We start from the raw sequence: 27,872 nt of genomic DNA, 5'->3' as shown, positions 1-27,872 counted from the left end.
CCAGATGCAGTTTACTGTGATACCATGCACACCATCGGATGCAGTTGAATATCACGTCCAGGACAAAAGCTCATTGAGTGACGGGGAAACGATCACATTTTCACCAAATATCTGACAAAAAAGACATTCCCCATCACACAAATCTGGCCCTCTAACTCTTAACACGAACAATGTCAATTAATATAGTGTCTAAATGCGGCCACACCTCAATGCGCGTACAGACGCCGCGTGTTTATTTAATGGGGGGAGGCAGGCAGTCAAGGGCAGAGGAAATTAAAGGGAATGTCTTGAGCTTGGCCTTGAACAATAACAAAGCGGAGACAGCACGGGTGGCTACGGGAAGAGAGTTTCCAGAATGGACGCCATATTGTTTTCTGAAACGTAAGCCATGAACAGGGTCCACAAGAGGGCTTCTTTTATACCCGAGCGTGAGGTTGGCGAAGTGCAAGGATAATTGTGTCTTGTGTTTGATTCGTTGTTCTTACCCCGCAGTACCTCCGATTAGCGCGGTTGGCTACGTACGGCGCGGAAGACGTTCAGCATACATACACAATCCAGCAGAATTCACAGCGATAGAAGTTGCGTACGCGGTACCAGGCAGAGTTAATGTCAATGGAACCCACTGCTCCAGAGAGCTATTGAGCAGAGGCGCTGAGCAGCAGCACTGCAGCCAGGGGTAGGGTGTGCCCCAATGCTGGCACTCTGTCCCAGATGCGCCACCGAGAGACGACACTCAAAACTGTCGGCTCGACTCATCTGACGCGAGGACCCATTCCCCAAACACGTGAATTCGACCCTCTCGCTTCCACATTGGGAACTCTGCCTGGTACCGCGTTGGTGTACAGTGCTTTTTCTGCAATATTTTGCTGTCTTTTCTTGGATTTTCTGTTTGCACATAGTCACATAATCACTTTAAGATGTTTTCTTGTTCATGTTTTTGTTTCTTGTTTGTTGCGGTTGCACCCAATGGCTCACAGGGCTATACCTAATAAATGAACTTGAACTTGAACTCGACCAAGGTTTATTTTGTTTTGCGAAGGCCAGGGCGGCGTAGCTCTGGAGCATGCGGGCGGTGCAACTGCGCTGAGGTTCACCGGTCGGGCAGGCCCACGTGCCGAGCTGCGGCAGGGCGAGGGTGGCGGCGGGATAGACATTAGACAGAGGGCTCCATGTCACCGGCTGCTCCAGGGCCCACGGCCGCGACGTTATTGCTTCAGGGGCGCCACGGCGGCGAGATGTTAACTACCTCGCGAGGTATACAGGAATTCGCGGGTTCGATCCCGACCCTGATGCCTGCGGTATATTTGGAGTTTGCGTGTCTCTGTCTCTCACCCAGTGGTCGCTTGGATTTTTCTCCGGGTCCTCCGGTTTTTCCCAGCACATTTCGAATAAACGCCACGCGTTTAGAGTATTTCCCTGTTATACATTTCCACGTGATGATGATAAGCCACTTCGTTGAGCTATCATTTGTGCTAGCCAGGTCGCTTCTGAAAAAGAGCTACATAGCTCAGTGGTGCCTTACCTGGTAACATAAAAATAAAGTTAATAGTTTATTCCACTGGCGCGGGCCGCATTTTTCGGTGGCCACCACGTGACCAAGGCCCCCCCCCCCCCGCTGGCACTGCCATCAGCAGCTGCAGCCGAGTCCCGCCTTGCGGGACGAGCGCCCGGAGGTTGACCAGGCGCAATCGGGCCGCTCGGTGATCCTGACGCCAGGCGGCAGCTTGGCCGGGAGGGACGACGGAGAGGAGGAGGCCTCGAGGGCGATGGTGCGGGCGTGAATCGCCGTCACGAGCTCCACGAAGGCCTCCTCCACGCCCACACCCCGCCGGGCCGTCGCCTCCACGTAGGCCATGCCGTGGGCGCTCGCGAAGCGCTCGCCCTCCTCGCGGGACACGGCGCGCTGGCGGGCGAGACACGCGAAGATAGAAATAACATCATTCGTTCGTTCGTTTCTCATTCCGCTTGTCCTGGCGAGGGTCACGGCGGCAGCAGCGTGTTGAGTAGTGGCGGTCCACACCTCCCTTTCCCATTTCCTGGCAACGGACTTCAGCACTACTACACTATACACTACTATACACTACTACACTATACACTACTACACTATACACTACACTATACACTCCTACGAGTGCGAGTGTGTGCACCAGCGTGGCTGGTACCCACGCGTCTATGGTCAGCATTACTCTACGGACCCTCCGAGTTGTTTAGGGGTCATCATTGACCCCGTGCCCTTCTAAAAGCAAATATCAGTGATTTCCTGCTCAAATGAGCGCTGAGGTGGTCCTCATCTCCCGTTTACAGGCTTCAGCCAGTGGTGGAAATTGGACGTTCCTGTGGCAGCGGTCAGCTGTCTGACCCGCCCCGACTGTGAAAAAGATATTCATTGCTCATCATATTTCTCCATGGTAAATAAATATACTGATTCTGAGCTCATCTATAGGATAACCACTATTGTTTACATTCTCCACAAGCTGGTTCCTATTTTACCGGCCCCAAAGGGATGCTGGGCTGAGTTGACCCCCAACGAAGATTTGAACTCGCGACCATCCGATTGATTGTGAGTCGCTCGCCGTGGCGCTCAGCCTCCGGGCCGGTTTTGTTACAGAGAGCGTGGAGAGGGAGAACATCGATTCGGGTTTCTTGCCTTACAGAGAGGAAGAGGAGGAAAGCCTCATGATGAACATGGAAGCGGCAGGGCGGCGAGAGGGCGAGGCAGGCCCTGAGGGAGGTGGTTGAGAGCGGTGCACCAGGAAGTTCAGGACTGTGGAGTCAATGCGGCGGTGTTGGCTCCGCGAGAGGAACGGGTGCAGAAAATTCCAGGAAGAGGAATAAGATCAGAATCAACCAGAATCAGAATATTTATTCATACTGGAGGAGTCCGATGAGCTATAAAGCTCTGTTTCACAGATGTCAAGTCAAAGATATTCCAGTTATCAAAATACTTTTGTTAATCCAAAAAGTTTCATAATTCCAGTATTTAAAGGGCTAATGAAAAGTAGCATACCGACTACCGGTGTGCCTACAGAGGACAGTGTCCCGTCCGTGTGGGTTACTCCCTTTGGCACATCGAGCTCAAATATGGGCACTGACAAGGCACATTGAACAAAATGCGAAAAGTGTGCATAGAAGCGTAGAGAAGAGCATGCTGGGAGGTACACTGAAGGAGACAGCTGGAAGTTGACGCCAACTGTCCGACGGAAGGAAGCGATGGCGAGCTGTGGCAACGTCAGTGGCATGGAGCAGTGGTTCTCAACCGGGGGTACGCGGACCTCTGGGGGGTACCACGTGGCAATGCCCCAGGGAGGGAGGAGTACGTGCGGTATTTTATAAATGTGTGACATTATATCGTGAGAGTCATTGGTGAATCGTCACGTGTCAATCAGCCAATATAAAATAACTACGATAACATTTTAGTCGATATGGTAACCTAGACCGATATAATACGACCTTTATTAACTCGTTGATCGTAAAAATGCGGGTTTCCAAGAGGAACCAGCGAGTGCGAACTCATCACGTCACGCGCGCAGAGCGGCCGTGGATTTTTATTTTATTCGCTTGCAGTGACTCGTTAGTTAGGGATACCTCACAAAATAGAAAATTGGTCAAATATTGATGTTCATTATTCATAAATGTAGTTCTCAGAACCATGTTGGGTCAGGCAAGTGGATATTCGGTTGAAACTAAATTCAACAGCAGCCAATATCGGTTGAGAACCACTGGCATAGACGATGATGACCTCTTGACACTGACCTTGACTATTGTGGGGCGCGAGTGGTGGTGGTGGTGGTGCCGTGAGTGTGGTGTTGGTAGTGGTAGGGTGAGAGTGGGAGTAGCGGGGTAAGCGTGGTGAGGTGAGGGTGGTGGTAGTGGTTGGGTGAGTGTGGTGGTGGTTGGATGAGATTGGAGCAAGTGGGGTGAGGGTGGTGATAGTTAGGGTGGCAGTGGAGTGAGGATACTGGTTGTGGGATGAAGGTGGTGGTGACGTTAGCGTGCTGCTGTGGTAAGCAGGGTGGCGGTGGCGCGCCTGCTCCATGCCCCCCCCCCCTCACCTGGCCCTGCAGGTCGCACTTGTGGGCCACCAGCACGAAGGCCATGCCGCTCGGTGGACCGTGGATGCGGGCCTCGGCCAGCCAGTCGGCGATGTGCAAGTAGGACGGGCGCCGGCTGACGTCGTAGACGAGGAGGGCGCCGGCCGCTCCCTGGTAGTAGGAGCGGGTGATCGACCTGCACGGCCACAACGGGATCCATCATCGCCACGGAAGCGACGGCGGTGATGGTCGTGGTCGTGGTGGGGAGCGGTGCGGCGGTTAGCGCCACGCTGCACCACGAACCCGGCGTCCCGAGTTCGATTCCCGCTCACGGTCACCAACACCGCTGACGATTATCTCAACTGGTCACGAGCCTTGTCTAGGTCGACTCAGCCTCAAACGAGTACCTGGTGCGGTGTGTGTAAACATTGCCACTATGGAGACAAAGGCGGCCGGGCGTGATACTGGCCAACCGCCACTTTGTTTGCCCTTCCAGCCTCTATAGGTGCTTGCTGACAGCACTTGCCCCAACAGTCTGTTAAGGCTATACGGGGATCTTTGTCTTTGGTGACACCACTGGCCATAGATGTGCGTGTATATTTAAGGTCGCGACCTGCCCGGGTTTCACCCAGGAATTGGCCGTTTGTGAAAAATAGCTTTATAGCTTATCGGATTCCCCCATTATAAATGCATATTCCGCTTCTGAAAATAAATAACACACGCAAAGACATAATACTCACCAGATATGGTGACTGAGATTGCGTTTCGAGATTTTACGCTCTTCCTTCTGATATTAGAAAGCCCCTGGGAGCTATGCACTTTTAAATCTGGATTAAAAACGAATTTCTTATCGAACTGCTTTTTTCGTTAAGCTCGTCCTTCCCCCGAAACACCTCCGATTGGCACGGATCGCTACGTACGGTGCGAATGAAGTTAAATATACATATACTATACACTACTATACACTACACTATCCGATATACTACATTATACACTACATTACTATACACTCACTACATCAATATACTACATTTAAAACTTGTTTCTTCAGAACAGTGTTTTGTGTTTAGTTTGTTGTCCTTCCCCCGCACCTGCCATTGGCTACGTACGGAGCGAGATAAGTTCTACATACATACACGCCATCAGAATTCGCAGCGAAATAAGTTGTGTACGCTGTATCAGGCAGAGTCAATGCCCATGATGTACACACTCTGTTCCAGAGAGATCTTTAACAGAGGCGCTGAGCAGCAGCAGTAGCACTGCAGCCAGGGCTAGGGTGTGCCCCAATGCTGGCACTCTGTCCCAGATGCGCCACCGAGAAACGACACTCAAAACTGTCAGCTCGACTCATCTGACACGAGGACCCATTGGTAGATCGAGACCTTGTGTGGGGGGGGGGGCGTGCAGGGATGTTGAGGAGTGACGGTGCGTTGGCGATGTTGTCAACACTGAGGATTGTGGGCCGCGCTCGGGGTCGCCGTGGCGTTGTGCGTCATCGCGTAACGCTGCCCACACCGCGACTGCGGTCTTTTCTTTCAATTGTTCGATAAAACGCCGCAGCGAATCAATCGGTGCGTTCGAAATGTAATCACGTTCTCAAATTCGTCGGCGACGTTACAGTGAAACGACGTTAATAGGAGCCACGTGAAGGGAGGACTTGCTTTGAGCTCACACGGATCACTCCCGCGGAGATCTTTGAAAACCATCTGAATTGAAAGGGGGCAATTTATTCATAATAAACGTTTTTGGGTTAGATCGCGTTATTTATAAATGTGTCGTAACCCTCCACCACCCGACACGGCCAATCAGCAAAAAGTGTCACGTTGACAAAAGACAAATAGTTCACTACTTTAGCCCACCGGTTTGTTGAAGAGTGAATCCACAACATTTACAATTTTTGAGTACGACGTTTCGCTGGTAATTATATCCAGCATCATCGGGCAATTCGCTTTCCACGTAGTAATTCGCTTTCCTCGATCGTGTATAAAGTATAGCATTGCGTGATCGCAGATTGGAGAGGTCGTCATCCAGCAGTGGACTGGTTAAGGCCGATGGTGATGATGGTGGAGGTGATATAACAATTGGCAGTAATTTAGTTGTTTTTCTACCATGTGTCGTGGTGACACGTTAAAGACCTGGGGCAAAATCCTAATCCTGATTAATGTTTTACTTTTAATCAGGGGTTTATATGGAAATTGTGCCGATGTCACTGTAATCGCCATTAAAGAGGGGGAAACACATCTATCGGTCAAATGAGATCCAGGGAGACCTGGGTATTCAAAGTGAGAGAGGCAAACTTGTATTCAGTGATCTAGAACAACAGCGCACTGGGTTTACATAGTGACCAACACAATACACTGGGAGACACCAACACCTATCCGTAAAATGTTTAAAATAACGTAAAGCTTACAAATGTAATCACGGTTGCTGAGCACAGACCCTGAGGCCCAACGCCCAGCAGCCAGCAAGCAAACAGTGGCTGTTGAATGCTTCACGGATGAGGGTGAATTCGTTTATGGAATTGAGCAAGGTCACTGTTGTCAGAGCTTGGGGGGGGGAAGGAGACGACGATGGGAGGAGGAAATTCCAAGGTGGAGTAGTGCGAGAGAAGAAGTAGAAAGATAGAGAGAGGTGATGCGGCCTGCAGTGTGGTGAGTGGCTGAGTAGGTGAGTGAGTGGGTAGGTGAGTTAGTGGGGAGTGCATGGGTAGGTGAGTGGGTGAGTGGCTGGGTGTATTGTTGTGACCTGTAGTGAGGTGAGTGGGCCTCCCCTAGGTCGACTCAGCCTCAAATGAGTACCTGATGTGGTGTGTAAACATCGCCACTGGGAAGACAAAGGCGGTCGGGCGTGGTATTGGCCATCCAACCCCTCGTGTGCCGTGCTGGCCTTCATATGTGCTCGCTAACAGCATTTGCCCCAACAGTCTGTTCAGACTAAAAGTGGGATTTTTGCGTTGTCTGTTTGTGATAGTGGGTACCTGCGTGGGTGAGCGAGTAGTTTGGTGAGTGGGTGAGAGGTTGAGCCTGTGCATATGTGGGTGAGTGTGTGAGTGAGTGGTAAGGTGAGTGACTAAGTGAGTGAACGAGTGGCTGAGTACTGGGTGAGTAGGTGAGTGTGTTGGTACGTGGGTGTATGAGCTCACTCGTGTGCAAGGAGAGACGGCACGTTTGGGATTTCACCGAGAGAATGAAAGAAGAGCACACGCACAGGTTAAAGAGGTGATTTTGACTATTCATAGAAGTTGCCTCGGGCAGGACGAACGTCTAGAAGGGCCGATGGCTGACGGGCAAAGAACAACTGAGCAGAGGCCAAAGGAGGAAAGCGCCACGATTGGACGTTCACCGCGGAGATGGAGCGACGAGGTCGCTCGCGTGCCGGTGCCGGGTGGATCGTCGCATCGCGAGACCACGAGCGGACCGATCACTGCGCGCACCTGAACCGCTCCTGGCCGGCCGTGTCCCACAGCTGCACCTTGACCCTGCGCCCCGCGTCCGGCCCCAGCGCCAGCGTGCGGATGAAGAAGTCGACACCGACCGTGGGATCGCTCTCCTCGCCGTACGTGCCTTCCACGAAGCGGCGCAGCAGCGCGGTCTTGCCCACCGTGGCGTCGCCCAGCACGATCACGCTGTACTGGTAGCGCACGCCGCACGGCTCCATCGCCACCGCGTTGCGGCCGGCTGCGTCAACGCCAACTGACGCGTCGCCCGCTTGCTCGACCGCGGCCACCCCAGCGGTCGCGTCGCTTGAAGGGCAGGATAGGGAGGATTTCACCAAAGACCTTCACCCCCCCCTGCCCCGCTGGCTCGCTCGCTCTCGCAAGTTCTATCCCACGAGCCGCAGAGGTGTTGTCTCTTGTGTTTTTTCGCTCGTCTTGTGATATTTCCGAGGTGACACTCAACCGCAGCCACGTCGCTCCGCGCGCTGACAGGAGGATGGATTCGCCCTACGCCACCGCTCTCTCTCTCGCGCTCTCTCTCTCTTGTCTCGTGGTTCTCGCTGGTTTGGTGCGATTCCGGAGATCACACTCGCAGAGAGACGGCACTGTCCGTGTGCACTTGAGGAGTGCGGTCCGTCTGTCTGTGTCGTTTTGTGTTTTTTTAAAGCTGGTTTTACGACTGGTTCTGTAAAAGGAATAATTTTCACCCCCCTCACCCCTCCCCGTGCCATTCAAACTTCCTCTTTTGGGGCGAGGACGGGAATAACAAAAAACCGATGGCATCTCATTCGATCGGAGTTCAACCCAAGTCACGACATGCAGCATCCCCCCCTCGAGCTCTCAAACCTCAAACACGTCGGTACAAAAACATAATTTTGGACTTATTCGAACGTTTCATCAATCGAATTGATGAGCAAACCCCAGGCACGCGCATGCAATACGTAGACTGCGCGTGGCGTTTTATCATCCAGCTGTTGTTAGTCACCCGATAGTTTGACAGGAAGTGCCTTGTACTTCTGCATTTTTCACTGAGCTGTGACCACAAACATCGTCGAAAGCAAACACGACAAACGGTAGACTTCTATTTCCGTGCCGATGACCCCCGCTTAAGAGGACCCAGAACATACTCTGGGATTTTCTCAGCAGCCTGTATCTGGGCATGACTCACTGACGAGCCATCACGAGTCAAGGCCACGATTATTATTCAGCCAATGCCATAAATGCTCACGACCTCTCGCACCTCCCGCTTCCTTCTGTCAGATGCAGCAGATTCAATACCGTCCGCTGACCACCACCACGGGCTTTAGGTCACACAGTTGACACGTGTAGAGAACACGTGTCAACCTCCCTTGCAGTTTTCACGTCTCTGCGGATTTTTGGTGGCGGAATGTTCACCAGAACAGGGGAGCTAGGGGATCGGTGTCGGTCTCAGTGTTGCGGTGCGCATGGCGCTATTTGGCTGTGCATCTGGCAGTTTTGTGTGCGAGCTCCCGGAGCAGGCTGGAGCGCGCTCACTCTGCCACTGAGTGGATCGGTGAGAGGGCGGCAGCAGCTGAGGCGTCCCAGCTCGTTGCTGCGGGTTTCTGTAGCAAGGCGACTCTTGATTTGGTCTCTTCACAGATCTACTTCATGTGAGGCTTTAAGGTCAGGAGTCTGTCCATGATAACCTCTAGTGGGGTCATAGCGTACTGGGCTACCACAGAAGTTTACATCAAGGGTGGCATCTGCTGCATGATTGTTCAGGTGGAAAACGATTGGGGTGGTGGTGTTGGAAGGATTTGGTCGGAGTTTCAATTTACAGATATACGCATCCAATAAGGTTAAATCGGCTGTTAGAGTATTGGCAATGTTCTCGAGCTTTGCGCAGCAAGAGCTGTGTCATACGCACATCTGAACTGGTAGGATGATATCTATGGCAAGTCACTTTTATATATCGTATATTACAGTGTGACGGGGCAAGTGCCGAGCCTTGAGAGAGGTAATTGTTCATCATTCCCCTGTGGCTGTGTGTTAACTGCGAGGTGCACCCTGAACGCATCGTGGCCATTCGTTGAAGAGTAACACGGCACCTGATGATTTTGGCCATCGTCAACAGCAGGCCACGACGCAAACCAGTCTCATAGACAGCAGCAGCATCAGAAAGGTCGGTCGTTGCTGTGCCGGTCTTCTGTTGACGCTGGAAGTCCGTGAAGTTAACGATCTGTGGGCAGCAGCAGCAGCAACGGTCGGTTCGGAATCCCCCAACTCGTTCTGGAGGCAGCTGCGGGTCGATAACGAGGGGAGTGCGGCGAGCACAGCACCTTCCATTAACCTGGAAGACAAGAGGGACATTGGTCTGCTGCTGGAGGGCGAGTCTTGTGGCTTTATAAGTTTCAGAATGGTGATGACTTTGGCTTCCATTGTCTCCAGGATGTTGCTCGTCCTATATAGGACATGTGAAGAGGTTTGCAAGTCATCGTTGTCAATTTAATCCCAGGTACTTAAAGGACCTCAGCACACAGGACATCATATCCCGGTGTTGGACTTCGTAGACCCTGATATCCTTTAACATTTCAGCAACAGTGTATGGTATGTATGTACATATGCATGTAGGACTTCTTTCACACTGTACGTAGCCAACCGTGCTAATCAGAGGTGTGGGGGAAGGACAATAAACTACACACAAAAAGCTATTCTAAAGAAATTAGTTACAGATCTAGATTTAAAAGTGCATAGCTCCAGTGGCCTCCTAATCTTACACACGATTCAACGCATACTAATCTTCTATTGACTAACTGATGACTCGTTACATGCCTAGTTAAAACGCAACGAGGGGCGACCTCATCAATGGGTCCCTGCCTGAGCCGTTTGGCGTGAGCCGAAGTGACTGACTCTGTGCGTCTGCTCGTGCGACAGATGCGTCGAACAACCCGGCGATAATGAACGAAAGGTGATGGTGATTTTCTTCCGGGCAATTTGTTTGGTGAGCTTGTCCATAGGTGCGTATGAAAAAAACTGCGCGTGGGAAGTCACAGCGTCCGCTGTGGTTGCGGGCGGTCTGTGCTGTGTTGGCTTTGAGTCACCTAGCTTTCGGTAGCGAGATGTTAACTACTTCGCCTGGTATACAGGAGGTTGTGGGTTTGATCCCGACCCTGACACCTGCATATTTGGAGTTTGCATGTTCCTCCCTGTGCTCGCATGTATTTTTCTCCAGGTCCTCAGGGGTTTCCCTCCACATTTAGAATCATGCGTTTAGAGTATTTGGCTGCTATACATTGACACACGGTATGTCACTTCGTTGACCTATCATTTGTGGCCAGATCGCTTCTGAAAAAGAACTTTTAGCTCAGTGGGACTAGTAAAATAAATTGTTTAGTCAAGTTTTACTGCCGGGGTGAGTGAAGTCCACATCAGCAGTGCGGTGCCCTCATCTTGCTCACTCGTTCTGATTAACTATTTCAAGAATTGTTCTGTTCCGGTGGTCAACATTGCGTTTAGGTTTTCAATACCCTTTGGGATGTTGGGTTTTTTTCGGTCAGAATTTTAATGAAATTATTGAAGCTTTTAGGCTCTGGCTCCAGGTTCTTCAATCGAGCTTCGTTTTCCTTTCCATAGCCCGGCCATTTGGCCTTCCAAAAGTCCCAACGTGACCGGCTCATAAGGCAATTGCTCATGTAACAATTAGTGGCAGCTGACCATTCTTGTCCTTTGAGATAAAGCCATAAGTCTGGGTTAGAGCTCTTTTTCGATCGGGCTGAGTGAAATGTGCCCGGCTGTTTAGGGTCGTACACAAGGAACGTGTCACGTGCCGACGACCATTCCTCGAGTCTCCGGCTTTGTCATTGTTCGAGTGGCCCCATTGCGTGTGGTGGCTGTCGACGTCACCCCCACATCACCACTTCTGCTGGTGATGACCATTCCTGACTCGGGGACTTATTACACACATACACGAATGATCATCACGTTACGAACTGTGACGGTTATTGGCGAAGTGCCCGTCACTTGTGGTGGTGGACATGAGAGTTAAGTCCTTTAGGCCTGAAGGTGGCGAGGAGGTCACGTGGAGGGTGGTAGGTGTCCTCAACGTGCGTCTCCTGTCACGTGACGACGTCGGTGCTGCTCGGACGAGAGGTCTTTTGGGTGAACCAACTGAACATTGAAGGAGCCCTCGAGACCTCATTGTCACTTGCTAGTAAAATCCCTAAGGGCGCAATGCCGATGACGGCTTCTCGGGTGGTAATGGCACTGCTGCTAATCAGAGGTGTGGACTCGAGTCATGTGACTTGGACTCGAGTCAGACTCGAGTCATGAATTTGATGACTTGCGACTCGACTTGGACTTGCATAACAATGACTTTGTCCCACCTATGAGATGTGGACTCGAGTCATGTGACTTGGACTCGAGTCAGACTCGAGTCATGAATTTGATGACTTGCGACTCGACTTGGACTTGCATAACAATGACTTTGTCCCACCTCTGCTGCTAATACAATGATCCCTCGTATAGCCTCAACAGGCTGCAGGGGCAAGTGCTGTTAGCGAGCACCTATGAAGGCCGGAACGGCACACGAGGGGGTTGATGGCCAGCTCCACGCCCGGCCGCCTTTCTCTCCCTCAATTGAGGCCGAGTCAATCTAGTGGAGGAACGGTTCAGATAATCGTAACTCGGTGTTGGCCGTGAGCGGGAACCTAACCCGTGTGTCTGTGCCTGTCTTGCCTCACGGCAGATGTGGAACGTGCGTTCACAGGAAGTTCCTGTTTTTTTATGCTAATGTTGGTCACGTGACCAGGAAGTGACGATGTTAGATTTCCACTGTACCACGCGGGCGTCAGCCATTACACAGATAAGTCAAGATGGCGGCACGCATCGCATCTCAGTGAGACCACAGCCGCACTTGTCCATTGTGGGAGCTTAAGAAGCATTATCTGTAAGTTGTTTATATTCCTATAATATTGGAAATGCTGTTGTAATGTTGGAATGACCGTTATAGCAATGTAAATGCCTTTATGGTGCCGTTAAGTTGTTGTAGTAAATACGAGGCCTAGTTAGTAACGAAGCCTGTGACTTTCCTTATTGTGGATGTTACTTGTGATTTAGTAGGTCGAGTCAGACTTGTGCCTATGTTGCGATCCTGAGAGTGATGACGAAGTATCTCATCCACAGTTTAGTGTTAAGTGTAATGCTGTACATTTGGGGTGCAGTGGGATGAATACACTATGTGCCTGTATGCAACGCACCAGCTTGTGCCTTTGTCTAGTTGTTCAGGGGTAATGTGGGGGCCTGGTCCTTCCAGGATCTATTGTTATCTAAGACAATGTTCTGATGCTGTGGTGTTCATTGTGTGGGTGTTTCCGGATTATAACAGATGCTGTATCTGTGTTTTCTCACCAGTTTTACCTGTTACAATCAATAAATGACGATCGGAGTTGGACGGTCATCCTGGCTCCGAGGGTTTATTGAACACATGGTTATCTACTCGACTAGCGGTGCAGCGCACGGCGAGGCCGAGATAGTAAAAATATATTATTCTTGAAGCTCCCAACCAGTGCTGCAGCCAGCTCTCTGCAGCCAAGTAAAAATATATTCTTCTTAAAGCTCCCAAGAAGTGCTGCAGCCAGCCCTGCAGCAGTAAAAAGATACTCTTCTTAAAGCTCCCAAGAAGTCCTGCAGCCAGCTCTGCAGCCAGCCCTGCAGCCAGCTCTGCAGCCAGCTCTGCAGTCAGCTCTGCAGCCAGCCCTGCAGCCAGCTCTGCAGCCAGCCCTGCAACCAGCTCTGCAGCCAGCTCTGCAGTCAGCTCTGCAGTCAGCTCTGCAGCCAGCTCTGCAGCCAGCCCTGCAGCCAGCTCTGCAGCCAGCCCTGCAGCCAGCTCTGCAGCCAGCCCTGCAGTCAGCTCTGCAGTCAGCTCTGCAGCCAGCTCTGCAGCCAGCCCTGCAGCCAGCTCTGCAGCCAGCCCTGCAGCCAGCTCTGCAGCCAGCCCTGCAGTCAGCCTGCAACAAGCAAGGAGCTCTGCAACGAGTCTACATTAAAATCGTGCTGCAAGCATCGCAGCATGGAAAGCCACAGTTCAGCAGGGAGAGATGCTGAAGAAGGTGAACCAAGCAATCCAGGATCTCCCATCCTGCCTCAAGAGGACCAAGGGAGTTCAAGGCCCCAGAGGGAGGTCAGGTTGACGCAAAAGGCCTTGGAAAGCTATGAGGCTGAGAAACAGGACCTTGATGCCAGGATACAACGGGCATGGAACCGGGTTGAAGCAGATTTATCTGAAGCTTCAAATGCCTCAGACACAGTGGCCTCAATTCAGCGGGCCATCCAGCGAGTGAATGTGAGCAGCTCAAGCTACAAGCTCCTGGCAAATAGATACATCTCCTGATTTTCAGGCTTACTTGCCGTGCAGCACCACGTCTGTTGACCACTCATTGATATGCTAATTTTTTCTCTAACCCCCCTTCCTTCTCTCTGCCTCCGCCCCCCCCCCTCTGTCTATTTAAGGCCACCCCACAGAGACGATCACCCCTCTCTGTTACCTGTGTTGCTCCCGCTATGTATCTTGGTGATATCTGTCTGCTAATATGTCTGTCTATAGTTTTCTGGTTAGATTTTATGTCGCTATTTCATTATACCTGATGATGATTGCTTGTGTTGCAATCGAAACGTCGTATTCTATTATTTAATTTAATTTATTATTTTATCTTTAGACGTGACTTAACCGAAAGAACCAAATAATAATTCCTGCAGTCACGAAAGTTCTAAAATTAAGATTGAACCACTTCTACGGGGAAGTTTTAAGCTTATCCTTTTTTCTCTCTCTCTGGCGACTTGTTTTCTCTGCCTGTGTCCTCTTTAGAATGTTCACACTTAAATTCTAACTTAGCAATCTTTGAAATACGTAATCAACCAGGCTATGCGTTAATTGTGTGTTGACCGACCCTCTGTGTTGTATTACAATACATTTCGATATTTTACTAGGTTATTTAATTTTAGTGTGTCCTCCTGATTTTCAGGCTTACTTGCCGTGCAGCACCACGTCTGTTGACCACTCATTGATATGCTAATTTTTTCTCTAACCCCCCTTCCTTCTCTCTGCCTCCGCCCCCCCCTCTGTCTATTTAAGGCCACCCCACAGAGACGATCACCCCTCTCTGTTACCTGTGTTGCTCCCGCTATGTATCTTGGTGATATCTGTCTCAGGGGCGGTTTCTTCATTAGGGCGATTGGGCGACGCACCACCAATGTCATTCAACCACAGAGTCACGCTAGCCGTCACTGTCAGCCTCTGGATATAGTCCAATCAGCGTCATGTCACGTTCTGTGGAGTACCGCCTCTTTTTGGGCGATTTCACTACGGCTGAGAATCGCCCCGAGTGGCCCCATAGACTTACATTCAAAGATGTTTTTTTTCGAACGGGGGCGCTGCAATGCATTCTCTATGGCTTCCGGGAGGGCATGCACTAACGTGCTTACGTCATCATACGTGCTAACGTCATCATACGTAAGCACGTTTCATCCAACAATATAATTTATCGCCACCTAGTGGAATCTTTAATAAAATAAACGTGAGTGGTTTGTTTTAATAGTGAGTATATAAACAAACAAGATGTATTGTTAGAGTCACTTTATTTTTCATTAATATTAAAGAAGTGAAGTTGCCTTTACATGTGTAATAACAGCTATCGTGGGTTCACGTGGGGGATTGGCTTGCCGGTCCTGCTTGTAGCCAATAAGGGTTGAGATAGGGAGTGTGGGGCCGGCGTGATCACGGCATGTCAGCAGGAGTGATTGGCCCAGCCAATTGGGACCCCAGCCAATGGGGACCCGGGTAAGAGGCGTGGTCCCGGGATTGACAGGGAACCATCGAGAACGGTCGAGATTGTCCATGGAGGATTGGCTGGGAGGACCACGTGACGAAGGGATTAAGAGGGAGAGAGAGGAAGGATCGAGGAGGAGTCTGGGAACTGAACGGGGGCGAGAGCCACGCGCGTACGGGGCTCCGGGTGCCACGTGCGCGGTGGGAGCTGGTGGGAGTCCGCTGACGCTACGTTGTCTGCCAGCAACGGAGCGTGTGGGAGCAAGTGTACCGTCAAGTGAAAATAAAGAGGACTGATTCCGAATCCGTCTCCGGAGAATTATTACATTGGTGTCAGAAGTACTTCTGCGACTGTTTGGACGATCGTCAAGATGTCCAAGCACCCCAGAAAAAAGAACCTGCCTGTGCCTCTATCGGAGGAGGAAGTCGAGACGGATGAAGATGAGCTGTTGGGAGCTACAGCCCCTATGCCGCCTGTTGAAGATGTACCTCTCGACGTCTCTCAGCGTCGACCGACGGCAGATGCAACCGCTGCAGGAACAAAAGACGAGTGGCGGCTGATGGCGGAGCAGATCGAATCATTACGCACCATTCTGCTTAGTCTGGTGACCGCCGTGGCATCCTCACCAGCCGCGGGCCGCCAGATTGCCGATCAACTGGACGCCGTGGGAAGGAGTCCGGTGAAGGAACCTGCGTCCGCCATTCCTTCTGCTACGCGGGAGGACGCCGTCGTTTTGGGTGGGGCAGCTGCGCCAGAGCCGTCGGCTGCCATTTTGGGCGCGCCTACCGCCACGCGGCCGCCGGCCGCCATTTTGTCTGATACGGGTGGAGAGCGGGAACGCCAGTCGGAGACGCCCGCGGCGCGCGCTTGCCACCGCGGACATCGCCTTCCACAAATCAAAGAATTCATCGCCGGAGGTGATTGGAGTGCTTTCACATGGCGCTTTGAATCAGCTTTTAGATCCGTCAATTGGACGGAGGAGGAAGCACTGGGAGCGCTACCTACACTGCTCGACGATGTTTCTCTGGGGGTCTTCCGTTCCATTCCGGCGGCCAAGAAGAAGACACTGCGGGACGCGTTCGTGGAGATGGCGGAATTCTATGACCCACCGACGTCAGCCACCAGAAAATTTATGTTACATCGCCGAGCATCGGAGGAATCGCCGTTGGCCTATCGGGGGGCATTGATGGCGCTGGCCATGGCTGCCTACCCCGACGCGACGGCCGACCATTTGGATCCTCTCATCCTCTCCCGTATGCTGGAGTTGGCTCAGGAACTCAAGATTTCGCTGCCAGTGTGCGGCCACGAACCACTTACATCGCGATGGGTGGCGCGTTGCCTGGACGCAAAATTTAATATCAGGCGTTGGGACCAGATGGCGGCGTGGACGGGGAAGCCGGAGATCGACGGGCCACCTTTGGGGTGGTCTCCACGACTAGTGGTCCACTGCTCCGACGACTCGGGCGACGACGACATGCTGGCTGCTGCTGTTCAGCACGAGAGTCCGGGACGGCGGCTGCGCGACCAGCGTGGCAACTACATGGGCCGTCCGCGTGCAAGGGCCGGGTCGTCCGACCGCCGGCCGACGTCGGCGGCTTGCTTCAAGTGCGGCAGACGGGGCCATTTCGCCCGTGACTGCCGCTGTCGGCCTCTGCTGTCGCCTCCTCCGACGAGGGGACCTCCATCTCCTCCACCTGCCGCGGAGCTGCAACAACCTCGGGCGAGTCGGCACACATCGGACACCCGGCAGGTCCTGTCACATCACCCATCCATTCGCACTCATTCTCACACTCCTCGGGAAAAATTTACTTCCCCCGCTACAGTTACGCGCTCTGCTACGCAGTGGAAAAAATTGGCTCGCAGGGTGGTAGCTGCGGCTTCGGGCTCGTCGACGGTACGAGGTACCATCGACGGCGTTGATGTGCGCATCTTAGTGGACACGGGCGCGTCGGCCACCATCATTTCTGATGTTATTTTCCATCTGTTGTCCATCCCTGCGTCGCAGATACGTAGGGTTAATGATGCGTGTGTCGCCGCGAATGGGGGAAGCATGGGTATTTGTGGCCAGGTGGATGTGAGCATCGCTATCGGTAATATTACCGCCGCAGGACCTGTGTTAATCTCTCGCTCGCTAGCTGTTCCATGCTTACTCGGTACTGATTTCCTGCGTCGGATGCCGCTGAAAATACGAGTCGACCAGGACTGTTTAGAAATGCCGGGGGGTCGTCGTATGGCGTTCCTGCCTTCCTTGTTGGCCAGCGCGCCTACAGGTAACGCAGTCACTGCCGTTGTTGCTGCTACGGTAGAAGTACCGCCGGGAGCACAGATGTTGATACCGTTGCGTTACCGTAAACCCCTTCGAATGGGGAAGGGTGCAGAAGGCGTGCTGCTATCCCCATCTAATTCGGCATCTAAATCATTTTCTTTAGCGGCGGCGCAAACGATCGTACGACCGGGTCAAGCACCTTTTATACAGGTGTTAAATGGGGGACCTGACCGCGTTATTGTTCCAGAGGGGTCGGTGTTGGCTCACGCCACTACCGACTTCGCCTCTTGCGACGCAGCGCCGCGCGCACGAATGCCCGCTGGTAGGCCCCCACACGATCGCTCTCAAGAACGTTGGATCGCAGATTTGTGCGGAGAAAATTCTTCCTTGTCGAACGAACAAAGGAACGCCCTGCGTTCATTGTTGATACAGTACACTGATGTTTTCAGTAAAAATGATTTGGACCTCGGCCGCACGTCGCTTTTGTCGCACCATATTGACACCGGTGCGACGCCTCCCATCTCTATGCACCCTCATCGCATGAGCCCGGCGGAAAGGGATCACGTGCGCGGAGCGGTAAATGAATTGTTGGCGGCGGACATCATTTCGCCGTCCAACAGCCCCTGGGCCGCGCCCGTCGTTCTGGTAAAGAAGAAAGATGGCGGTACAAGATTTTGTGTTGATTTCCGCCGGTTAAACAAAATTTCGGTGGCGGATGCATACCCCTTACCGAGGATGGATGATTCGTTGGACGCTTTATCGGGTGCTAAGTTTTTTTCTACCCTTGACTTGTCCTCGGGGTTCTGGCAGCTTCCCCTCGACGATGAGTCGAAGGCAAAAACGGCATTCCGCACGCCGCAAGGTCTCTTTGAATTTAATCGGTTGCCTATGGGCTTGAATGCGGCACCGGCGACGTTTCAGCGGCTCATGGAATTGGTGCTGACTGGACTGCAGTGGGAAACGTGCCTCATATATCTTGATGATATAATTGTTTTCAGCCGCACGTTCGAAGAACACCTCCAACGTCTAGAGGCGGTTTTTCAAAGAATGCGTACGGCTGACCTTAAATTTAAACCTAAAAAATGCCACCTTCTGCAACACTCTGTCCGCTACTTGGGTCATATCGTCAGTTCGGACGGCGTATCCACTGACCCGCTGAAAACGAAATGCGTACGAGAGTGGCCCACACCCACTTCGGTGGGAGATGTTCGGCGGTTTATTGGCTTCGCTTCCTATTATCGCCGCTTCGTTAAAAATTTTGCGACGTTGGCAAAGCCATTACATGTTCTGACTGGCAAAAATCAAAGGTTTCAATGGGGAGCGGAAGAGGAAAAATCTTTTATGGCACTTCGGGACCACCTCGCCACGGCGCCAACGCTGGATTACCCAGATTTCTCTCAGCCGTTCATCCTCGATACGGACGCTAGTGATATCGGCATTGGGGCCGTTTTGTCGCAACGTAAGGACGGGGTAGAGCGAGTAGTGGCGTACGGCAGCCGGGTTTTGTCCCCTGCGGAAACACGCTATTGCGTGACACGACGGGAACTTTTGGCAATTGTTCACTTTGTCCGTTTGTACCAGCCGTACCTGTATGGACGGAAATTCCTAGTTCGCTCGGATCATGCGGCTTTACAATACTCCTTGAAATTAGATCAACCGTCAGGCCAATTGGCCAGGTGGCTGGAATCGTTACAAGAATTTTCCTTTGATATTACATACAGAAAGGGGGCCCGTCATGCGAACGCTGACGCGCTCTCAAGGCTGCCGCTCCTTCCTCCGTGCGCTTGCCTGAAGGGCACGCACCGCTGTGCGGCACCGGCCGCTTCGCCTTGTCCGGTTATGGGGGCGATAGCGGATGACGAGGCAGGGGTGGAAGCGAAGGAGGACGACCAGCAAGGGTCGGTGGACACGGATGATATCTTGCGGTTACCGCACGCGGTTTGGCTACGTGAGCAGGAGGCTGATGCCTCGCTGTCTCCACTACGGAAATTGATAGGGAAACAAAAATCTCGATTGGCGGGTTGGAAATGGCAGATGATCCGAGGCAAGTCGGGATTGTTAATGTGTACTGACGGGTTGTCTGATCGGCCACGCTTGGTCGTGCCTACTTCACTTCGCTACGACCTGCTTCGTGCTTTGCACGCTGATAAATTGATGCACCTCGGCGTCCAAAAGACTTTGGCCGCACTGCAGAAGGATTTCTTTTGGGCCGGTATGACAACAGACGTCAATGATTTTATTCGCTCATGCCAGGACTGTGCAAAGAGGAAGCCGCCTCGTAACCCCTATGTACCACCGTTACGTTCCATTGAGGTGTCCCGCATTAACGAATTGGTCGCGCTCGATATTCTGGGCCCGTTTCCCCCGTCGGCGAGGGGCAATAAATACCTTCTCGTCGGGGTGGAATATTTTTCTCGATGGCCGATGGCCTGGCCCCTACCCGACCAGACGGCAGCATCCATTACCGACGCTTTCTTGAACGGGTATGTCATGGACAAGGGGGCACCTGAAAGGTTGCTCACAGATCAGGGGCGGAATTTCTCTTCCAAATTGCTTAAGGAAGTTTGTGACGCGTTGGGTACGAAGAAAATTCGCACTTCTCCTTACCACCCACAAACAGATGGTATGGTGGAACGATTTAACCGCACCCTCTCGGCTATGCTTTGTCAGACGGTCAGTGAAAAGCAAACCGATTGGGACCTGCACATACCAGGCGTCTTAGCGGCTTACCGCATGGTTCCGCACACATCCACGGGATACTCACCATTCTTTTTGATGTATGGCCGTGAAAATGTTCCACCCATCGACGTGCAATTGGGTGAGCCAGGCAAACGGCCGTCCCGTTCCTTGCCTGACCACGTGCGTGACTCGCTTAAACGAGTGACGGAGGCGCGAGAGGCTGCCCGGTGTGCGACAGCCCGTGCTCAGGCGAGGAACGAACGTTATGCGCGTCGATCGCATACGCACATGTCTTGGTCAGTGGGGGACCGAGCGTGGCTCCACTGCCCCCAGGTACCGGCGGGCACATCCCCCAAACTGCACAGGCCGTGGCGGGGGCCTGTAACACTAATAGATGTTCGGAACTTGCAGAGTATCCGTGTTCAGTATGAAAATCGGCGGTGGTATGTCCACTCCTCACGGCTCAAACCCTATGTTGACGCGCGTGTCGGCCCTTCATCCCCATTAGTTGACCTGCCGGGTTCCGTCGAGCCGACCACGCCGCTTGTCACACCCATTGATCCCAAGGGGGACTGTGTTGTGCCTCCTACAGATGAACAGGTTCTGAGGGCTGAGGTGGCCCCAGCCGCCCCCCCTCCAAGGAGACCTGACCTGGACGTGACCAAGCATCCACAACCTACTTCTTCTTCAAGCCTACCACCTCCTGTCCATCCGGAAGCAAAGGGATCAGGCGCTGGGAGCGGAGGGGGTCCCGCGTCGCGTACGCGGTCGAAATCTCTCCCGTTTCGTTAACGTTTTGTCGTTTGTTTTATTCCCTGTTGTTACTGCGCTGCAGGGGCGCCCTAATGTATGTCGTTGTTTTTGTTGTATGGGTGACTTTTTATATGTTGTAGGCGCAGGGACGCCGGTTCACCCTTATATCGTTAAACGCACCTCGGTGCCCTAATAATATGTTTCGGAATTGGTTTATCACCCTTTCCCAGCCGAGACGGCTATTTTTTTCACCGGGGGGGGGGGGGTGATGTAATAACAGCTATCGTGGGTTCACGTGGGGGATTGGCTTGCCGGTCCTGCTTGTAGCCAATAAGGGTTGAGATAGGGAGTGTGGGGCCGGCGTGATCACGGCATGTCAGCAGGAGTGATTGGCCCAGCCAATTGGGACCCCAGCCAATGGGGACCCGGGTAAGAGGCGTGGTCCCGGGATTGACAGGGAACCATCGAGAACGGTCGAGATTGTCCATGGAGGATTGGCTGGGAGGACCACGTGACGAAGGGATTAAGAGGGAGAGAGAGGAAGGATCGAGGAGGAGTCTGGGAACTGAACGGGGGCGAGAGCCACGCGCGTACGGGGCTCCGGGTGCCACGTGCGCGGTGGGAGCTGGTGGGAGTCCGCTGACGCTACGTTGTCTGCCAGCAACGGAGCGTGTGGGAGCAAGTGTACCGTCAAGTGAAAATAAAGAGGACTGATTCCGAATCCGTCTCCGGAGAATTATTACACATGCTTAAGCTGTTAATTTATTCATTGCATGGGTGGACCTTATCCTTATCAATCATCCAGACATTTGCCCCCCCTGAGAGAGTTTTGCAGGAGCCGCCACTGATCTGTCTGCTAATATGTCTGTCTATAGTTTTCTGGTTAGATTTTATGTCACTATTTCATTATACCTGATGATGATTGCTTGTGTTGCAATCAAAACGTCGTATTCTATTATTTAATTTAATTTATCATTTTATCTTTAGACGTGACTTAACCGAAAGAACCAAATAATAATTCCTGCAGTCACGAAAGTTCTAAAATTAAGATTGAACCACTTCTACGGGGAAGTTTTAAGCTTATCCTTTTTTCTCTCTCTCTGGCGACTTGTTTTCTCTGCTTGTGTCCTCTTTAGAATGTTCACACTTAAATTCTAACTTAGCAATCTTTGAAATACGTAATCAACCAGGCTATGCGTTAATTGTGTGTTGACCGACCCTCTGTGTTGTATTACATTACATTTCGATATTTTACTAGGTTATTTAATTTTAGTGTGTCCTCCTGATTTTCAGGCTTACTTGCCGTGCAGCACCACGTCTGTTGACCACTCATTGATATGCTAATTTTTTCTCTAACCCCCCTTCCTTCTCTCTGCCTCCGCCCCCCCCCTCTGTCTATTTAAGGCCACCCCACAGAGACGATCACCCCTCTCTGTTACCTGTGTTGCTCCCGCTATGTATCTTGGTGATATCTGTCTGCTAATATGTCTGTCTATAGTTTTCTGGTTAGATTTTATGTCGCTATTTCATTATACCTGATGATGATTGCTTGTGTTGCAATCGAAACGTCGTATTCTATTATTTAATTTAATTTATTATTTTATCTTTAGACGTGACTTAACCGAAAGAACCAAATAATAATTCCTGCAGTCACGAAAGTTCTAAAATTAAGATAGATACATCTCCCTCCTGATGAAGGTGAAAACAGATGAGGGCATTGAGGGAGTGCACAGACAAGAGCACTTCCTCGAACTGCTCGATGATAATGTGCAGGCAGTGATACAAAATGCAATGGACCGTGTGGAGGGCTTAAGAGAGACACGATCTCAGCACTCTGTCTCATCCAGGTCCACCACAAGATCTAAAGCCTCAGCACACTCACATATATCATCTACTGGTATGGCAGCAGCTCAGGCACGCGCCGCAGCAGAAGCAGCAAACGCCCGTATCGCCTTCATGGCTGAAGAAGAAGCCATGCTAATTGAAAAGGCTCGCATACAAGAAGAAGCAAGCATAGCAACTGCCGCAGCACGGAGGAAAGCAGAGCTCGCAGAGCAAGAAAGTCTATTAGCAACTGCTGCCGCACGGAAGAAAGCAGAGCAAGAAAAAGCAGAGCTTGAAGAGCAAGAGAGTACATTATTGGCTACTGCCACACGGAAGAAAATTGAGCTGGATGCTAAGTTAAGCACCCTACAACTCAAAAAGGAAGCAGCTGCTGCAATGGCCCAGGCAGAGGTGCTCGAAGCAGCAGCCAACCTGGATAAGGAAGAGAATTGGAGTGAGTTTGGCACGCAGATACCTGTCAAGGACCGTGATCAACTCACCAGAAAAAATATTTTGGACTGGTCTGAACAATGCATCAATGCTCCTCCACCAAACGATACTGAACAAAGGGTGGACGTTCAGGCATCGCCATCTCCACACCGAATGAACATGAATGCTGTCTACAGGAATGGTGGAAATGCATATCCTGCCCTGGCAGTTAGTCGCCAACTCAGCGTCGCGCACGTGGGGTCAGACGTGGATGCACCAAGTCAGACCCACATTCCAGACAGTCACATAAGGGGATCCAACCAACGTGATCGAAACCCTTTGGGCCCACAGTCCAACGCCATTGCAAATGACGGCATGCTAGGCAATACAGCCAATAATGCCGCCTCACAAGCGCCAGTATGGACAAACCCTGGATCAGCAGGACTAGGAGACTTTGCTAGGTACCTGGCTCACCGCGAACTAATCAACACAGGACTCGTTAAGTTTGATGACCACTCTGAGAACTATCGAGCCTGGAGATCTACCTTCAGGAATGCAATCCGAAATGCAGACATCTCTGCAAGTGAAGAACTCGACCTGTTGGTGAAATGGTTAGGAAATGAATCTGCAGAGTACGCAAAGAGGATCCGGTCAGCAAACATTGACGACCCCGCCTCAAGCCTGCATGCGGTGTGGGAGAGGCTCGAGGATTGCTATGGTAGCCCAGAAACCATTGAGAAGGCTCTCTTCAAGAAGTTGCAGAACTTTCCAAAAATCTCTGGTCGAGACAATAAAAGGTTACGGGAGCTTGGAGATCTTTTGATGGAGCTTGAATCAGCCCAGGCTGATCCCTACTTACCAGGTCTCATTTTCTTGAATACCTACCATGGCGTGAACCCCATCGTAGAGAAATTGCCATTTGACGTGCAGGAAAAATGGAGAACAGCGGGTTCAAGATACAAGTCAGAGCATCAGGTTGCATTCCCCCCATTCTCTTTTTTCTCAAAGTTTATCCGCAACCTGGCTAAGACTAGAAATGACCCGAGTTTCATGTTTGGCACCACGGGGATTTCCAGTCCAGATCTCCCAAAAATGGAAAGGACAACGGCGAAACGAGGAACAGCGAGAGTGCCAATTTCCGTACACAAGACTGAGGTCTCTCCTGCGACATTCGCAAACTCCGTCCAGGCAACCACCACAAAGAAAAAGATAGAGGATCCAGAGAAGCAATGCCCATTGCATGATAAACCTCACTCCCTCCAGAAATGCCATGAGTTCAGGAGGAAGCCATTGGAAGAGCGGAAGAACATGCTGAAAGAATTTGGAGTGTGCTTCAAATGCTGTGCTTCTACTAACCACCTTGCAAGGAATTGCAAGGCAGATATCAAGTGCGAGGAATGTGGCAGCGACAAACACGCAACGGCTCTGCACACATTTTACTCAAAACCCAGTAGCACTAAGGCTTCCGATCCCGAAGCAGAGCACGGCGGGGAGCAAGGCGAGACCGCCGCACTCACTTCGTCAATCACAACCAAATGCACAGAAGTCTGTGGAGAAGGCTTCAAAGGAAGATCTTGCTCAAAGATATGCCTCGTCCGAGTCTATCCCAAAGGACATCCTGAAAGGGCAGTAAGGATGTACGCCATAATGGACGACCAGAGCAACAGGTCTTTGGCAAGGTCAGAGTTCTTTGATCAGCTAAGTGTAGGTGGGAATTCCTTTCCATACACGCTCAGAACATGCTCAGGACTGATGGAGACAGCGGGAAGAAGAGCGAGCGGCCTCATGGTGGAAACCATAGATAGCACCATGAAGCTAGCCCTTCCTATGGTGACAGAGTGCAACGAGATACCGGACGACAGGAGTGAGATTCCCACGCCCGAAGTTGCACGTCACCACCCACACCTGAAACCCATAGCAGAGTTCATCCCGCCATTGGATCACGCGGCACAGATTTTACTTCTGCTCGGCAGGGACATGCTGAGAGTCCACAAGGTTCGTAACCAACGCAATGGACCTCACGACGCTCCCTATGCCCAGAGACTCGACCTAGGATGGGTCATCGTAGGTGACGTTTGTCTGAAGGGAATACACAAACCAGACCACATTAGCACATTCAGAACGAGTGTGCTCACGAATGGACGCACGTCGCTCTTCAAACCGTGCCCCAACCACTTCATGCTGAAAGAGGAACTCGGCGAGAGAAGTCAAGGCTGTACCGTGCAGACTTACGAAGAAACCACCATGACTTCGCTTGTGCATCCACCGTCTTCGTTGGAGTTTGTTCCTCCACGTTTCTCCAAGCCAGTCCTGACTGACGGGAAGAAGACTATGGTGAAGCTGCTGCTTGTCGCTCTGCTGGTGGTCGTGGCGGTGGTCGCTGTGACCGTGGCCTCTCCGTTCCTCGACTCGGAGCTATCGTCCGAGTGGGAATTCTAGGAAGGAGTTCCACGGCAAGGCCCCACAACCGGAACATACCATCTCAAGGCTCGAGCTGTGTGGAGCCATGCTTGCTACAGAGGTGGCGGAACTGATCTTAGACGAATTTGACGTCAAACTGGACGCGGTCAAGTTCTACACGGACAGTAAGGTCGTACTAGGCTACATAAACAACCAAACCAGAAGGTTCTACACCTACATCAGCAACCGGGTGGAGCGCATCAGGAGATCGACGCAGCCGGAGCAATGGAATTACGTTCCAACTGACCAGAATCCAGCAGATCTCGCAACTAGGTCCGTCCCTGCATCTCTGCTGAATCAAACCATCTGGCTGACGGGTCCAGCGTTCCTGTTACGACGTGATGTTGGCCCATGTACTACCAAGGAGACCTTTGGACTCTTAGAGCCCGAGTCCGACAAGGAGATTCGTCCTCTAGTGACAACTTTCGTAACAAATGTGCGACCAAGAAGTCCACTGAGTCCACACCATTTTGAACATTTCTCGAAATGGACGACGCTCGTGCGAGCGATAGCACATTTAACGCATATCGCAGACTGCTTCCATCGCCCGATGAGAGGCACCACTGGTAGCTGCAATGGATGGCATTACTGCACAGTGCCACGCACTGAAGACGAGCTTTCCAGAGCAAGGAAATCAATCTTCCGCTGTGTGCAACAGGCAGCTTATTCAAGTGAGATCAAGGCCATTAACAAGGGAGAATACCTTCCTAGGGTCAGCACCCTCAGGAAGCTAAACCCCGGGATGGACAAAGACGACTTGCTCAGGATCGGTGGTCGGCTAGGGAATGCAAAATTAGATGAGAATGAACGAAACCCCCTCATAATCCCAAGCCAGAGCCACATCGCAATCTTACTCGTGCGCCACTACCACGAGAAGGTCAAGCACCAAGGTCGGCACTTCACAGAAGGAGCAATCCGATCTGCAGGGCTGTGGATCGTTGGAGCAAAGAGGTGCATCGCCAGCACAATCCACAAGTGTATCCGGTGTCGCAAGCTACGTGGAAAACAGGAAGAACAGAAAATGGCAGACCTCCCAGCCGATCGACTCAGTGTGGAACCTCCCTTCACCTCTGTAGGGATTGACGTGTTCGGACCGTGGACAGTCATCTCCCGCCGCACCAGAGGAGGGCTCGCGAACAGCAAACGTTGGGCAGTGCTGTTCACCTGTATGAGTACACGAGCAGTGCACATCGAAGTCATCGAGTCCATAGACTCTTCGAGCTTTATAAATGCACTCCGGAGGTTCTTCGCCATCAGAGGGCCAGCCAAGCAACTCCGTTCTGATTGTGGAACCAATTTCATAGGAGCATGTAAAGAGCTTAAGATCAATACGGAGAATGTCGAAGATTATTCTGTCAGGAAATACCTTGGTGACCAAGGCTGCACATAGATCTTCAATCCTCCCCACTCTTCGCACATGGGTGGAGCCTGGGAACGCATGATCGGGATTGCTCGACGCATTCTCGACTCCATGCTATGTGATGTCGGGTCCACACGGCTCTCTCACGAGGTCTTGACCACTCTCATGGCCGAGGTCTCAGCCATAATTAACTCAAGACCCCTGATCCCCGTCTCAACCGACCCGGAGTCACCATTCATCTTGACTCCTGCTACACTTCTTACCCAGAAGACAGATGTGCTCACAGCACCTACCGAGGAGGCCAGCACTGCAGACCTCTACAGACGTCAATGGAGACAAGTGCAGAGCTTCGCGAACACGTTCTGGCGTCGCTGGAAAAACGAGTACCTTACGACACTCCAAGTGCGCAACAAGTGGCAGTCTAATAGACCAGACATCCAAGAAGGCGACCTCGTCCTACTGAAGGACAACCAAGCCAAACGGAATGAGTGGCCAATGGGCCGCATCCTCAAGTCGATTTCAAGTGCCGATGGAAAAGTTCGAAAGGTCGAGGTTATGATTGCGAAGCAAGGTGTCGCAAGAACTTTCATCAGGCCCATAGTCGAGATAGTACTACTTCTCTCTCGCAAAGATATGGACAAATAAGTCGACCCGTTGAAGTTGTTATACACTTGTTTATGAGATAGGAAATAAATGGTGGTATCTCCTAGATACCAGACGGGGAGTGTCTTGCCTCACGGCAGATGTGGAGCGTGCGTTCACAGGAAGTTCCTGTTTTTTGATGCTAATGTTGGTCACGTGACCAGGAAGTGACGATGTTAGATTTCCACTGTACCACGCGGGCGTCAGC

The 27,872-nt window shown here is 51.8% G+C and overlaps 2 protein-coding genes across 2 annotated transcripts in view; both read right to left on the bottom strand.

Moving 5' to 3' along the window:
* The window catches only part of LOC144948697 (transmembrane gamma-carboxyglutamic acid protein 3-like), a 311,492-nt gene that overhangs the window by 217,754 nt on the left and 65,866 nt on the right, over window positions 1–27,872 (bottom strand). The gene's annotated exons all lie outside the window — the stretch shown is intronic.
* Window positions 1,628–7,845, bottom strand: LOC144948578 (ras-related protein Rab-39B-like). The gene is made up of 3 exons (XM_078878147.1): window positions 7,465–7,845; window positions 4,053–4,227; window positions 1,628–1,903 (listed from the first exon to the last, which is right to left on the bottom strand). The coding sequence occupies exons 1-3, from the start codon at window positions 7,686–7,688 to the stop codon at window positions 1,628–1,630; spliced, it is 675 nt and encodes a 224-aa protein (XP_078734273.1). The 5' UTR covers window positions 7,689–7,845.

The sequence above is a fragment of the Lampetra fluviatilis genome, chromosome 50 (genome assembly GCF_964198595.1).
Source record: "Lampetra fluviatilis chromosome 50, kcLamFluv1.1, whole genome shotgun sequence".
In the NCBI taxonomy this organism is placed as follows: domain Eukaryota; kingdom Metazoa; phylum Chordata; class Hyperoartia; order Petromyzontiformes; family Petromyzontidae; genus Lampetra; species Lampetra fluviatilis.
The sequence above is the reverse complement of the archived record's forward strand: the minus strand, read 5'-3'. Positions and strand labels throughout refer to the sequence as shown.